The sequence below is a fragment of the Hibiscus syriacus genome, unplaced genomic scaffold (assembly GCF_006381635.1).
Source record: "Hibiscus syriacus cultivar Baekdansim isolate YM2019G1 unplaced genomic scaffold, ASM638163v2 tig00010533_pilon, whole genome shotgun sequence".
Lineage (NCBI taxonomy): Eukaryota > Viridiplantae > Streptophyta > Magnoliopsida > Malvales > Malvaceae > Hibiscus > Hibiscus syriacus.
Window position 1 is genome coordinate 2243487 of NW_024062223.1, and position 16514 is coordinate 2260000.

The window sequence follows — 16514 nt, forward strand, 5'->3', positions numbered from 1 at the left end:
CATATTCTCACATCACATCCCTTTATTCAGAAGGAACAAGGAATCATTTTTAAAACAATTAAAAAATTATTGAAAAAGTAGGAAAATGATAAATTGATAAAACTAAAAAATGCCTTCTGCCATTTTTCCAAATGTCAACCCAATTTCTGTAATTTCCTTTAATCCGTACACTTGAACCGTTTCATATATAAATTAAGCATCGTTCAACTCTTCAAGGAGAGAGCTCTCTTCTGCCTGAAACAAGAAAAAAAGGAAAGAACTTAAAAAAAGTTTAGGTTATGGCAGATGAATTTCATGCCGGTATTTGTGGCGGAGCGTGGTGGAATTCGACGAAACCCGTGTTAACAGTCTGTTCTCGGCCGTGTTCCACGACGCTTTCTGACATGGGAAGCTTCGGACATGGCACTGATACGGTGGATATCAATCCTCCTCATCATCGAAAGCTTCAGCAAGCTGATTCAGATAGTGGTGGCACTAGCAGCAGTATTTTGATTGATTCTAATCCACAAATGATGGGTTTTGGCCTTCCATCATCTACAACTTCGGACTGGAACTTGTCAGTGCTGTAAGTTTGATGATGTTTGTAATTATAACTGGTTTTAGGATGAAATTTGTTTATGGCTGAAGCTCGAAATTCAAGAAGACCTTACCAGTCCAAAGCTTCAACCACAAGTTCGAAAAAAGAAGAATATTTTAAGCACTTAATTATTATACTAAAATTCTTTACTTGCTGCAGTCGGAGTAATGGGAGAACCGAGAGTTATAATTTGATTAGTCAAGAAGATAATGATCAAGATTTTCCATCGGAGCAACCGAGATTGAATTCAACGGTCGGCTTCAGTGATAGTATACAAACGTGCTTGGGCTTATCAACAGGGTTTCCAATAGCTTCGGTATCGTATGAGTACCCATCAACACTGTTACAAAGTTTGTTTGAATCCGTTTCCGATCCTCAAACATCACATCAATCCCTTTTCAACAACCCGTCGTCGATCAGCTTTACGTCGTCGGCAACATCCAATTATGGGGCAAACGCTAATGAATTATCACCTTTCATAAGCCCATCGTTTCCGGAGCAGCAATTCTCCAATAACACACCCTCTTGGAACGCCTCTGCCACGGCCATAAACGACGTCAAAACCGACCTTTTACCGTCACCGAAATCACAGTTTTCCGAAGAAGTTCGAAACTTCGGGTCGGCGATGAAGAAAGGAAGCAGTGAACCTGCATTCAAGAGGGCAAAGTTTGAAACACCATCTCCATTACCAACTTTTAAGGTAACTATACTAGTGCAAATTTCATCATTTTTCTTTCCTGCAACTTTTTTTCTGCAAATTAAAGCAACTTTCGTGATCAGGTTCGGAAAGAGAAGCTAGGGGACCGAATCACTGCGCTCCAGCAATTGGTTTCACCTTTCGGAAAGGTGATATTTTGGATTTCATTTTCTTTTATATTTCAGAGTGTAAAAAATTGAAAACGTTTACTTTTAGATTGTCCTTTAGGTTTAATATCAACCTTACCTTTTTTCTTTCTCAGACCGATACCGCATCTGTTCTCCATGAAGCCATTGAATACATCAAGTTCCTCCATGATCAAGTCAACGTATGTTCCACTACCTTCTTTTTGTAAAACCCTAACATATCCATGTATTGTTTAATATCTCATAATTTCAGGTTCTAAGTACTCCATCTATGAAACAAACAGCAGCTTCCATACAACAAGAGGTATATGAAAAAAGAACAGATGAGCCAAAACAAGATCTAAGAAGCCGAGGGCTATGTCTGGTGCCAATATCGAACACATTCCCTGTTACCAATGAAACCACGGCTGATTTCTGGACGCCGACTTTTGGTGGAACATTGAGGTAAAGATGAAGACGGTTAATAAAGAAAAAGAAAAACGTAAAAGGTAGAGAAAACAAAGGAGGAAAAGGAAGTGGCGGTTCAAAGATGGTCGACAGACACGAACACAGTGAGGTGGAACTGCTGCTGGGCCAGCTGCTACAAAGAGAATGATAGTGAGCAAAGCTTTCGATTGCTAAAAGAAAAAGATATCATTATTCAATCCAAAATTTACGCGTATACATAAAATTGTTCAATCTCAAATTAATTAGAAAAAATAACAAATCATTTATTATTAAACCATTCTTCCAAACCATAAAATACTATAAATTACTAACTTTCTAGTAGATGTTAAAAATAAATAATTAATACTAATAAATTTATTTTTAGTGACAATTATAAGGATTATAGATTTAAACAACGGTCTAGTATTGGAATAATGATCGTTAAGTAACAATAACGATATTATTCCAAATCGTTATTACATGACCGTAATATCTGTAATCATCGTTATAATATTTATTATGTTCATGATCGTGATAAACACAACACATCTAAAATTACCATTTAAATTCCTCTTAACGATATCAAACACAAAGCCCCTTATGCGAGGTGCCACGCATCCAAAAATAGTAATAATGTGGAACAATGCAGTTTATACTAATTTCTAATCCACTCCTAAAGGAAACAAGAGACACAATGATGAATATTGATGCGTCAAATATATTGATGGGTCATATTCTGTGTCTTGAACAAAAATGGTGGATGAATACAAGCCACTGTTTACATCTAGGAAATAAGGTCCACTCCTATGATACATTATATCACACTTTCCTTGATATGAACGTATATATTAACAATGCAATTTGGGGTCTCTTATACAATGGAATAGACATGGGAAAACTCCAAATGAAGACCCCAAAATTGAAAGAATCTGTCACAAAACAGGTTCCTTGGGAGGCCATTATAAGCCATATGGTTTGATTCGTTAATGGGGTACAGAGATCAGATTCAAAGGAACGAAAAGAAATGACACTTTTTTCAACCTAAAAAGAAACTTAAACTTGAAGTAGAAGACATCTATTGTTTGAGTTTTCCTCTGATTTGCCAAAACAAGGAAACCGGAAAGGTTTTATTAAGAGAAAATAACTTTAGTGACTGAAAATGCCTTATAATATACGATTTTGACCAATTTTTTTTAGATTTGCAAAAATAACCAACGAATTCGCAACGCGATTTCAAATTCGTAACACGAACTCCAATTTCGCAACACAGTTTCCAAATTCGCAACGCGAATTTGGAATTCGCAACGCGAATTTCCCAAATTCACAACTCAATTTTCAAATTCGCAATACGAATTCGCCAATTTTGCAACTCAATTACTGATATAAGTAAACACGATATAAAAAATACGCAACTCAAATTCGCCAATTTCGCAACTCAATTACCGATATCGGATTCGAGTTGCGAAATTGACGAATTCGAGTTGCGGATTTTTTCTACCGTGTTTACCTACATCGGTAATTGAGTTACGAAATTGGCGAATTCGAGTTGTGAAATTGACGAATTCGAGTTGCGAAATTGACGTATTCGAGTTGCAGATATTTTCTACCGTGTTTACCTATATCGGTAGCAAATCCAAAAAAGTTGGTTAAAATCGTATATTACAAGGCATTTTCGGTCACTGAAGTTATTTTCTCTTTTATTAAAGTGATGTATCATAAGCTTCTGGGACAAAGCATATTTCAATAACATCAGCAATGATGCCTGCATCCATGCTTTCCCTTTTAGTATTCCTTTTCTTGTTTCTGTTTTGTATTCCTTTTCATAAGTATATGTGGGAATAAAATGGAAAAGCAAGCGTGGAGATCATATATGCCAATCATACCAATGAAGCTATGCTTCTCATTTTCCATGATTAGTGACTTGCCATGGGCGATTCTTCAATATTAAGCTTCTTTGAGGATTTTGGGTACTTGATTCACCCCTTTAAATATTGATTTTCTTCTCTTATTTATTTGACATTGCTTAACAAGCTTTGAATAATATGTCCAGATTGAAGAAATAATGACTTTATATGATCATCATACTGAACCCATCAAGTGGTCTCTAAGGTAAAAGAAAATGTTATTCTTTATAGATGTTTTAGATTTTGTTGAAAATTTAATATTAGCCTAAATAAGTTCACACCTAAATTAATTTGATTTAATTGCTTACATCAAGTTAGTATTGATGTCATTGCTTACATCAATTTAGTTAGGTGAAAATTAAATATTTTTCTCATGTTTTAATTTCAATGGTTTAGATTATTTTGTGATTATTTTAATGAGTAGTTTAGATTGTTTCTTGTAACCTATAAATACCCTACTTGTATTTGAGTTTTATCATCCAACAATCAATGCTTAATTATAAGCATTTGAAAACTTTCTTAATAGTTCTTCCCTTTTGCAATTTTGTGAGATTATTCTAAAGAGAGTTTTTCTTCTTCTCGATCAATTAGAGTTTTTACTCTATTTGATTCAACAATTGGTATCAGAGCCACGTTTTTTAAGATCTCTTGAAATTCCAAGTATGCTCTGTGGCTGCAGTTTTTAACTGATCTTCCACATCAGAAAAGATTTCTTGAGATTATTTTCGGGGTTATTACAAACCTTGTAGAGCTTCTTTGTGTTTAGAGTAATTTAGTACTCTGCACGTTTGTTACTCAAGCTTGTTCGGTGTAGTCAAAGCCTTGCCATTAAGATGGGTGGTCTTCAAGTAGTTGGAGGAATCAAGAAACTCAACAACAAAAACTACAACACGTGGGAAACATGTATGGAGTCATACTTACAAGGTCAAGACCTTTGGGAGGTTGTCGGTGGTGGTGAAGTTACACAACCGGTGGCAGAAGATGCCAATGACATCTTGCGTAAGCGGAAAATTAAAGCAGGCAAAGCAATGTTTGCTTTAAAGACCACAATTGAAGAAGAAATGTTGGAGCATATCCGGGATGCTAAAACACCAAAGGAATCATATGACACTTTTGTTACACTCTTTTCGAAAATGAATGATATAAAATTGCAACTTCTCGAGAATGAACTTCTATCAATGGCGCAACGCGACATGGTAGTTGCCCAATACTTTCGCAAGGTGAAGTTGATATGCCGCGAAATTTCAGAATTAGATCTGACAACTGCTATTTGAGAAGCTAGGATAAAAAGAATAATTGTCCATGGTTTAAGACCCGAATATCGAGGGTTTGTTACCGTTGTACAGGGATGGCCGACACAACCATCGCTTGTAGAGTTTGAAAATTTGCTTGCAAGTCAAGAAGCCATGGCCAAGCAAATGGGAGGAGTTTCGCTGAAGGGTGAAGAGGAAGCGCTCTACACCAGCAAAAGTAGAGGCAATTTTCAGCGGTATACTGGCTGTGGATCTAAAAAGGATGGTGATAAGGTGAAAAATTACCAAGAAAAGGGAGGCCCTCATTCAGGGGGAGCTTCCAAGAATCGCGGTAATTGTAGAAAGTTCGATGGCAAGTGTTACAATTGCAGGAAGATGGGCCACATGGCAAAAGATTGTTGGACCAAGAAAAAGCTTGTTGAAAGTAATACTGCTACTTCCAGTTCGAAGGAGAATAGTGAAGATGGTTGAGATGCTGAAGCGTTATTTGCTACGGAGGAAGAAGAATTAGCTCTCACGGTAAAACACCAGAACGGATTGACTACAAGAATGATTGGATCGTATATTCGAGCTGCTCAAATCATATGACGGGTGACAAACAGAAGTTACAAAACCTGTCTGAGTACAATGGAGGTCGTGTGGTGGTGACAGCTGACAATTCAAGGTTACTGATAACTCATATCGGTAAGATGATAGTTACGCCTCGATATAATTCTAACCAGGTGCAACTTCAAGATGCTTACCATGTCCCAGGAATGAAGAAAAATTTACTATATGTGGCTCAATTAACATCATCGGGCCATTATGTCTTATTTTGTCCCCAAGACGTGAATGTTTATCGTGACGTCAAAATCTCAGAAACACTAACAATGGAGGGACGACGTTTGGAGTTAGTCTACGTGATGTCAGCAGAGTCTGCATATGTAGACAGGACAAGAAAAAATGAGACATCAGATCTATGGCACATGCGGTTAGGTCATTGTAGACACCCATTTTCTTAAAAGATATAACTAGCAAGAGTTTCTCTCCTAAGGGGACTCTTCCACCACCATATCTTTTAAATCAACAACTACACCAACAAACGTGCAATAACCGGGCAAGGAGTCTAGTTACATTAGGATTCTATTGTTGATAGGATTCTAAGATTAGTTTTTTCTTTTTCACTATAAATACATGTTATCCTCCCCATTTGTAAGACACGGATTGTGATACGAAATACAAGCAGAAATTACGAGCAATTTTAGAGTGAAATCAGAGTTTTTTTTTCCTGCAAATTTTCGAAGAGAAATACAAGGTAAATATAGTACCTTTTTCGAGTTTATGCTTGCATGCTTGTGTCTTGTTACATTTTGTATTCGAAAATACCAAAGAAAACGATTTTTTTTGCCGATGAACATGGGCATTCTTCGGGATCTATTTTTATAGATCTAGCCCCCGAGGCTACTTTTCTTGAGAAAATACTTTGATTTTCGGAATGGGTGTGAAAAAAGGGTAATCTCACTCTTGGTCCCCTCTGTTTTTTAAAGTATTTAATTGCCCCCCAAAATCAATGTTTTCTCTTCAAAATTGGACCTTCACGTTACTATTCTTTCGATTTAGCCACTTTTTGAAAGCCAACTTTTTTCCCTCGTTTTATTTATTGTATATTTTTTTATTATATTTATTTATTTTCACGTTATTATATATACACATTTTTTTATTTTTTTATGTTTACTATTATTTTATTATTATTATTTTCTCATGTATATATATATTCTTTTTTATTTATTTTGTCTTCCTAGTATTTATTTACACATGTATATATATTTTTTTCTTTTCTTACCTTTATTTATTTTATTAATATTAATATTAGTATATATATATATTTCTTATTTTTCTATTATTATTTTTATTTAATACTATGTACATCTTCATTTTTGTTGTGTTTTATCTTTTTTATCTAACGTGTTTCTTGACTTTTCAATGGTGTTTTTAAAACAATCAGAGGTAAGTAATCAAGGTCAAATTTTACCTTTTAATTTTAACTTTCTATTTTCTTAATTAAAAACAACTGGAAATTACGTAGTACCGAAAGGGCGGTTCAAGAGTGCTAATCCTTCCTTGACCGTAACCGACTCCCGAATCCGACATATCTTTGGTAAGACGCAGATCAGGTAAGATATAAGGTATCCGATTAACCTATTTATTTTTTTAAATAAATAATCGGTGGCGACTCCAATCCACATTTTTCAAGTCGAAGCCCAATTCCGGGGCCCAATCGAAAGACGGTTGCGACAGCTTGGCGACTCCGCTGGGGACCCAGGTAAGTGAGTCAGGCTAAGGTAATTTTCAGTTGTCTTTTTAATGAAAATGTAAGTTTAAATTTTAAGGTAATATTTCGATCCTCATTATTTACTTTTGATTATATTTTTTCCGAGTAAATAGTTGAACTGGCCGTTTTCTAATGATTTCAGCTTTCCAAATTTTTTTCATTTAAAGGCTCTATACCCGAGCTCCGAACCCTTTTAAGTGGGGGTGAAAGCGACGCCTTCGTGTGAATTTATTCTCCATATGGCCTAGCAAGTAACCTTCGGGATTCATATACCTTATGCCTTCGTGTGAATTTATTCTCCGTATGGGCATAAGGGAATGTATCATCTCGAGTTTAACTTAGTCCACACAAGCCTGTGACGGGTTTAGGATTAAGGGTCTGGCAGGCCCAAGGGGGCACCAGCAAGGAGAACTCGGGTACCGTTTTTTAGAACCTAACCCGGGAGACTATGGAGAAATTAAGCCTACCCCGAAACCACATTCCGAAACCTATGACGTTTTTTTAACCTTGTTGTTTTTGTCTTTTTTTTCCATGTATTTTACTTATTTATTTTTATATTATTATTTTACTAACCTTTTTGCCTTGGTGTTTGTTTTATAGCATTTTGCATCATAACAAGAGGTTACTGATCCCTGAAAAGGTGTTTATTAAATAAAATAATCTGAATTAATGGACAAAGGTGTTGTAATACAATAGACTAAGAACCCCGAGGTACGACTATGGTCCGAGAAGACTCAGAAAGAAAAGGGAGACAACCTTCAAGGAAGCTATGTGTCAGAGCTGGTTAGCTACGCATCTATCAGCCTAAAACAGAACAATGTGCAGGAGCTTCGAGATATCTGGGACAGTTGGAAGGATGATCGGAAACAGAAGTTCAGCCAACGGTACGGTGACATTGCACTTTTACTTCATGTTAAGACTGATGAGCCATTGATCAGAGCCATGGTCCAATTCTGGAATCCGGGATACAGCTGTTTCACTTTTAACCAGGAGGACATGGTGCCAACCATCGAAGAATACACTACACTGCTACAATGTGAAATGGGTAATTGATCGGACTCAGCCCAGAGGCGTTTAACAGACAGTCAACACCAAAACCAACGCTTGAGAATCCAGATAGTTGATCTGGAGAAGCAACATGAGAAAGATGACAAAACAATAGCTGAGTTAGAAGCTATTATAGATGGATTCAGACAGTTATGTCGAATGAGCTTCAGATAGTGCCTTTCGACGGAGGTTTACAGTGGCGTTTTCGTTGGGAGCAAGCACAACAAAGAGTGAAGGTCAGAGACGCAGTCATCCGAGACTTCCTGGATCAAGTACAGAAGGCAGCTAGTCATCTTCACGGCCTGGAAAGGGAAGCCGGAGTGGTTCGACAAGGCATTCAACCAGTGACAGATGAAGGCAGAAGACTTGTCAACCTACTAGAAGCTATTCGAGGCTTAGAGGATTTAGTCCGAGTGTACCTTTGATTGTTTTTATATCTCTTACAAGATAAAATATTTTTTTCTAAATAAAGGTTATTTATAATAATGAACACTTTTTTCTAGATCAGTGCCTTTAAGTTGCACACATCATGCATTGCATACTTTGCATTCTATAGTTCATGTTTATCTTTATATTTTCCATGTTTTTACATTCGTATTAACAAACAGAACATGTCTTAGAAAGATAAAGAGAAAACACCATAGTCATGTCCAACAAAGAATGAAGGTGGTAATTATTGTTGTTACTACAACGAAGATGGGCATAAAGTGCAAGAGTGCTCCGAATTCAAGACACTAGTCCAACTCATGATGGACCAGAAGGAGCTGGAGTTTTACGAAGAAGTTCAGGATTCCTCGGAAGTAGACATTTGTGCTACTGGAGGATCATCAGATAAGAGATTCGGCAGGGGTAGTCCTTTGATCATTACCCCTAAGGCAAGAATGTCAACAGTAGTTCCACTAGCAAAGGTGGTGATTACGGCACCTCGACCTTTTCAGTACAAGGACAATCACCAAGTGCCATGGAAGTACGGATGCCAGGTGAATACTTCCAAAGGATGTGACGACGATGTGGGGCAAAGACAACTAGAGCCCTTCAAGGAAGATGTATTGACTATCAATGAATCCATAAATGAGGAAGAAGCTAAAGAGTTCCTCAAATTCCTGAAGCATAGTGAGTACAGTGTTGTAGAAAAGCTCCAATACTTGCCAATACGCACTTCAATGTTGGCACTTTTATTAAACTCAGAAGCACATCGGGAGACACTGTTAAAGGTCCTGAATCAAACATTCGTGCCACAGGACATACCAGTCAGCAAGATGGATCGACTGGTAAATAACATTCAAGCTGATAATCTCATCTCATTTTCAGATGATGAGATTCCATCCGAAGGAAGAACGATTCCTAGACCCCGAATTTCCAAGTGTACTACAATAGAAATCATGCAAACATTAGGACGAGGTGCCAATACTGGAAAAGGGTTTGGGAAATTTTTGTAAGGAAGGATTAATCCAGTCCTTCCTATTTCAAAGCCAGATCGGTTTGGGCTCGGCTTTCAGCCCAGTTACTATGAAAGGAGGAAAGAAGTTCAGAAGAACCGAGAAAGAAGACTAGCCAGGTTGACTGGAAGTGAACTTCAATGGGAGCCCATGACATTCCCGCTTCTTTACCACACATTCAAGACAGGTGGATATGTGTTTGAAACCACCCCAGCAGATTTAGAAGCGGATTTGGAAGAACTAAGCATCAATGTCGTAACCACTGGAAATGCTGACGACGTTGTTAGATCTGGGATATGCCCTTTGCCACCTGGGTTCGTGCCTAGCAGTTGGACGGTCGAAGAACTACCTGTGTTTTACAAGAATTTTTCAGAGTAATATTCGAACTATCCCTATTTGCCTATACCCGGGGCAATAGATGATCTTTTGTAAGAGTGAATATATATTAGGTTTAAGTTCAATAAAAGATGCATTTTTTCCCTCTATTTCCTTTTGATTTCAATACTTCGTTTCCACTTTCCCTAAAAACTTAATTCTTGATTATTTCGTGTGTGATATTTTCCTCTCACACATGCACATTTTCCCATCTTTCAGATCCCCAGATAACGATAATGTAGGCACTAATGATCCTGATCCGGAGGTGGATTTTGAATCGGCCATTTATCTCGGGGAATTTGATGAACACAACACTGAAGAGGAGTGCAACTTGCCTACTGAATTGTTGAGAATGGTAGAAAGAGAAGATAAAAAAATACTGCCCCATAAAGAGACAATCGAAATCTTGAATCTGGGCACTGAGGAAGATCGAAAGGAGGTTAAAATCGGCACAACTCTTTCAACTGAAGCAAGACAAAACCTGATTGATTTACTTCAGGAGTACAGAGAGGTGTTCGCCTGGTCATATCAAGACATGTCGGGACTAGACACAGATATGGTAGTTCACAAACTGCCAATTAAACCCGAATGCAAACCAGTGCAGCAGAAACTGAGAAGGATGCGACCAGAAATGCTCCTCAAGATCAAAGAAGAAGTCAAGAAACAATTCGATGCCGGATTTCTTCAAGTGGCCAAATATCCGGAGTGGGTGGCCAACATAGTGCCTATGCCAAAAAAAGACGGGAAAGTACGCATGTGTGTCGATTACCGGGACCTTAACAAGGCAAGTCCCAAAGACAACTTTCCTCTGCCACACATAGACACTCTTGTGGACAATACGGCCGGGAGCAACTACTTTTCATTCATGGATGGATTTTCGGGATACAATCAGATCAAGATGCACCCTGAGGACATGGAGAAGACCACTTTTGTCATAATGTGGGGGACTTTCTGTTACAAAGTGATGCCTTTCGGATTAAAGAATGTTGGGGCAACATATCAGAGAGCCATGGTAACCCTGTTCCACGACATGATGCACAAAGAAATCGAGGTTTATGTCGACGACATGATTGTCAAGGCACAAACCGAAAACAAACATGTCGAGCATTTGAGAAAGCTCTTCCAGAGACTAAGGAAGTTCCAGCTTCGACTGAACCCTAACAAGTGTACTTTTGGGGTAACATCCGGGAAACTGTTAGTTTTCGTGGTCAGCAGAGAAGGCATTGAGGTTGATCCTGACAAAGTTAAGGCTATCCAGAATCTACCTCCACCTCGAACACAAAAGGAGGTCCGAGGTTTTCTGGGCAGATTGAATTACATAGCACAGTTCATATCTCCGAAAGAACAGCCCTGGGGCATGGAATGAAAACTGTCAGATCGCATTCGAGAAGGTGAAAGAATACTTATCTCATACTCCTATTTTAATGTCTCCCATCCCAGGCAAACCTTTATTCTTGTACCTTTCCATATTCGAGAACTCAATGGGTTGTGTCCTGGGTCAACATGATGAGTCTGGAAGAAAAGAAAGAGCCATATACTATCTGAGCAAGAAGTTCACTGATTGCGAGGTCAGATATCCGCCTATCGAGAAAGTTTGTTGTGCTTTAGTTTGGGCTACAAAAAGACTCAGACAATACATGTTGTATCACACCACTTGGTTGATTTCCAAGTTAGATCCTTTAAAATACATGATGGGTGTACCTGCTCTGTCTGGAAGGTTAGCCCGATGGCAAATGTTATTGTTTGAATTCGACATTGAATACGTGAGCCAGAAAGCCATAAAAGGAAGCGCCATATCGGATTTCTTAGCAAGTAGAACTGACGATAATTATGAGCCACTAGACTTTGATTTCCCAGATGAGGACTTGATGGCTTTATCTTTAGAGGAAGCAGTTAGTTCAACAGACAGTTCCTGGAGAATGTACTTCGATGGGGCATCCAATGCATTAGGACATGGTATTGGGGCAATATTGATCTCTCCGGAAGGGAGTCACTACCCATTTACCAGTAGACTGAACTTCGATTGTACCAACAACAAAGATACAAAATTGATAGAATACCGGAAGCTAATACTGGATCTGCTCGAAGAGTTCGATGAAGTCACCTTCCACTATGTGCCGAGAGAGGAAAATCAAATGGCCGATGCATTGGCTACCCTAGCAGCCGCATTCAAACTTGGCGGGGAATCTGAAATGATGCCAATTGACATGCAGTCATATGAGTACCCGGCTCATTGTTACCAGGTTGAAGAAACAAAAGATACTAAGCCATGGTACTACGACATTTTGTAGTATATCAAGCATCGAAGTTATCCAGAGGAAACCACTGAAACCGATAAAAGAATCATTAGAAGGATGGCCGCTGGATACGTCCTTGACGGGGAGGTCTTGTACAAGAAAAGCCATAATCATGTTTTGTTAAGGTGCGTCGATGCTGAAGAGGCAAAAATTGATAATGGAAGAAGTACACGACGGAGTTTGTGGAGCGCATGCAAATGGACATATGATGTCGAGACAAGTAATGAGATGCGTATATTTCTGGTCCACACTAGAAAGTGATTGCATCAACTATGCCAGAAAATGTCATAAATGTCAGATTTACGGAGATAAAATAAATGTTCCACCACATCCGCTTCATGTCATGTCATCACCATGGCCTTTCTCTATGTGGGGCATGGATGTTATTGGGCAAATCCATCCAAATGCTTCGAATGGTCATCGTTTCATCCTTGTAGCTATCGATTATTTCACTAAGTGGGTAGAGGCTGCTTCCTATGTTAATGTCACTCAATCTGTTATCCGTAAGTTTTTGAAGAAGGAGATAATATGTTGGTATGGCTTACCTGAAAGGATCATTACCGATAATGCCACAAACTTGAACAATAAAATGGTGAAGGTTGCTTATGAGCAATTCAACATAAAGCATCACAACTATACTACTTACAGACCAAAGATGAATGGTGCAGTAGAAGCAGCAAACAAAAACATCAAAAAGATAGTGGAGAAAACGACCGAGACCTACAAGGACTGGCATGAGAAGTTGCCCTTCGCTTTGTTCGCTTACCGAACCTCAATACGAACCTCGACTGGGGCAACTCCATTTTTGCTGGCATATGGAATGGAAGCAATGCTGCCCATTGAAGTGGAAATCCCATCATTACGGGTCTTGACAGAAGTCAAACTGGATGACGCGGAATGGGCTCAATCCAGATATGATCAGCTAAATTTGATAGATGAGAAGAGACTGAAGGCCATTCGCCATGGCCAAATCTATCAGAAACGAATGATTCGAGCACATGACAAGAAGGTACGCCCAAGAATATTCCGAGAAGGAGATCTGGTGCTAAAGAGAATTTTGCCAGTTCAGAAAGATTTCCGAGGAAAATGGACGCCAAATTAGGAAGGACCCTATGTTGTGAAAAAGGCCTTTTCTGGAGGAGCCCTTGTCCTGGCCGAAATGGACGGACCTGACCTACCACATCCCATCAATTCAGATGCAGTCAAGAAATACTTCGCTTAGGATGAAAACCCGAAAGGGCGTCCTAAGTCGGAAAAAAAAAACAAAAACAAAAAACATTTAGGGTGAAAACCCGAAAGGGCGCCCTAGATTGAAAAAAGAAAAAGAAAAAGAACAAAAAGGTGGGTTCAAGATGAAAACCCGCAAAGGGCGTCTTGCAACCAAGGATGGGTCCAAGTTGAAAACCCGAAAGGGCGATTTGGATAATTCAAGAAATCCAAACAGTTGAAACTCCCCGGCATCTGAATGTTTCACAGGAAATGTTGCACTCTCCTGAATGTTGTCGCATTTTCAAAGATCCCTTGGCAAAGGCTGTATTCAAGGACACCTAACGGCTTTTCAACTCAGAAGTGCCCACATTATTGAAATCTAAGACATTCATTTACACCTCATCATGTCTTCATCCCCCAAAATGTTTATCCTTTTTTCCCTCGTGAATAAAAGACGATCCTTTTCTCTACACCAATTCCTTTTGAGCATATTGGATTGAGCTTAAACTTAATGATTTATTTACTTATGCAAAAGATATTCGCATATTACTGTACAAAGATTCATTGAAAAGTACAGGTACTCGGAAGCCGATCAAGGCTCATGCATATAATTGAGATGGTCGAGAAGCATTTCCCAGATCAAGGATAAAAAACAAACATCAGATTGGAACACTTGAAGAATTCAAACTCCAATCAAGATTTCCAGACAAGCTTTAGCTAGAGTCAGTATCAACTTCACAGCGAAAGATATTGAAATCAAAGCAACACAATTTGATCGAGAGTAGATTTCAACTTCACGATGAAGGATATCTAGCTCGAAGCCAAACGTCCACGATGTCAATTCCACGACGGAGGATATCGTACCACTCAAGACAATACAAGTTCAACTTCACAACGAAGGGACGGCTGATTGTCAACAACAAATTTCCCAATTTCAGAGCCAATTTCAACTTCACAGCGAAGGATATTGGACTCAAGACAACACAAGCTCAACTTCACAGCGAAGGGGCGACTGACTGTCAACAAACAATTTCGGAGCCAATTTCAACTTCACAACGAAGGATATTGGACTCAAGACAGCACAAGCTCAACTTCACAGCGAAGGGGCAATTGACTGTCAACAAACAATTTCGGAGCCAATCTCAACTTCACAGCGAAGGATATTGGACTCGAGACAACACAAGTTCAACTTCACAACGAAGGGACGGCTGGTTGTCAACAACAATTTCAGGGCCAGTTTCAACTTCACAGCGAAGGATATTGGACCCAAGACAGCACAAGCTCAACTTCACAGCGAAGGGGCGGCTGACTGTCAACAAACAGTTTTGGAGTCAATCTCAACTTCACAGATATTGGACTCGAGACAACACAAGTTCAACTTCACAAAGAAGGGACGGCTGGTTGTCAACAACAATTTCAGGGCCAATTTCAACTTCACAACGAAGTATATTGGACCCAAGACAGCACAAGCTCAACTTCACAGCGAATGGGCGGCTGACTGTCAACAAACAGTTTTGGAGCCAATCTCAACTTCACAGATATTGGACTCAAGACAACACAAGTTCAACTTCACAACGAAGGGACGGCTGGTTGTCAACAACAATTTCAGGGCCAATTTCAACTTCACAACGAAGGATATTGGACCCAAGACAGCACAAGCTCAACTTCATAGCGAAGGGGCGGCTGACTGTCAACAAAACAATTTCCCAGTTCCAGAACCAATTTCAACTTCACGGCAGAAGATATTGGACTCGGAACAGCACGACCTGCATCGGATTTCAACTTCACGACGAAGGATATCCAATTTTCAGGCTCAACTTCACGACGAAGGGGCCCTATACGATTTCAAATTCACGAACAGATGGACACAACTTCACGACAAAGGAGTCATCTGTAACACCACAACACCAAAGTCTTCAGGACGAGTTTCAGCTTCACAACGAAGTATCTTTGGCTAGAAGACAATCCATGAGCTACTTCCAGTACTCTGAGTTCGATTTTAACTTCACGACGAAGGATTTCAGGCTCAGAATTTTCCAGTTTTGACTCAACCTCACGACAAGGGGGTCATTTCATATTGACAAATCATTTCAAGATGGATTCGACTTCGCGACGGAGGAGCCATCCGCAACTCAATTCGACATGGAGTTATTCTTCGACTCCACTGAACGAAAATTTGTGTCTTTTTATCTTTGTCCTGTTTTTCGTTCCACGAAAAAGGACAAAGAGGGGCAGCTGTAGACACCCATTTTCTTAAAAGATATAACTAGCAAGAGTTTCTCTCCTAAGGGGACTCTTCCACCACCATATCTTTTAAATCAACAACTACACCAACAAACGTGCAACAACCGGGCAAGGAGTCTAGTTACATTAGGATTCTATTGTTGATAGGATTCTAAGATTAGTTTTTTCTTTTTCACTATAAATACATGTTATCCTCCCCATTTGTATGACACGGATTGTGATGCGAAATACAAGCAGAAATTACGAGCAATTTTAGAGTGAAATCAGAGTTTTTTTTTCCTGCAAATTTTCGAAGAGAAATACAAGGTAAATATAGTACCTTTTTCGAGTTTATGCTTGCATGCTTGTGTCTTGTTACATTTTGTATTCGAAAATACCAAAGAAAATGATTTTTTTTGCCGATGAACAAGGGCATTCTTCGGGATCTATTTTTATAGATCTAGCCCCCGAGGCTTCTTTTCTTGAGAAAATACTTTGATTTTCGGAATGGGTGTGAAAAAAGGGTAATCTCACTCTTGGTCCCCTCTATTTTTTAAAGTATTTAATTGCCCCCTAAAATCAATGTTTTCTCTTCAAAATTGGACCTTCA

At 38.9% G+C, this 16514-nt stretch overlaps 1 protein-coding gene across 1 annotated transcript; it reads left to right on the forward strand.

Moving 5' to 3' along the window:
* Positions 1 to 213: 213 nt before the first annotated feature.
* On the forward strand, positions 214 to 1892 carry LOC120204238 (transcription factor bHLH112-like). The gene is made up of 5 exons (XM_039204355.1): positions 214 to 565; positions 737 to 1277; positions 1358 to 1423; positions 1537 to 1602; positions 1674 to 1892. Exons 1-5 carry the CDS (start codon positions 279 to 281, stop codon positions 1866 to 1868), a joined length of 1155 nt encoding a protein of 384 aa, XP_039060286.1. The 5' UTR covers positions 214 to 278; the 3' UTR covers positions 1869 to 1892.
* Positions 1893 to 16514: the final 14622 nt, after the last annotated feature.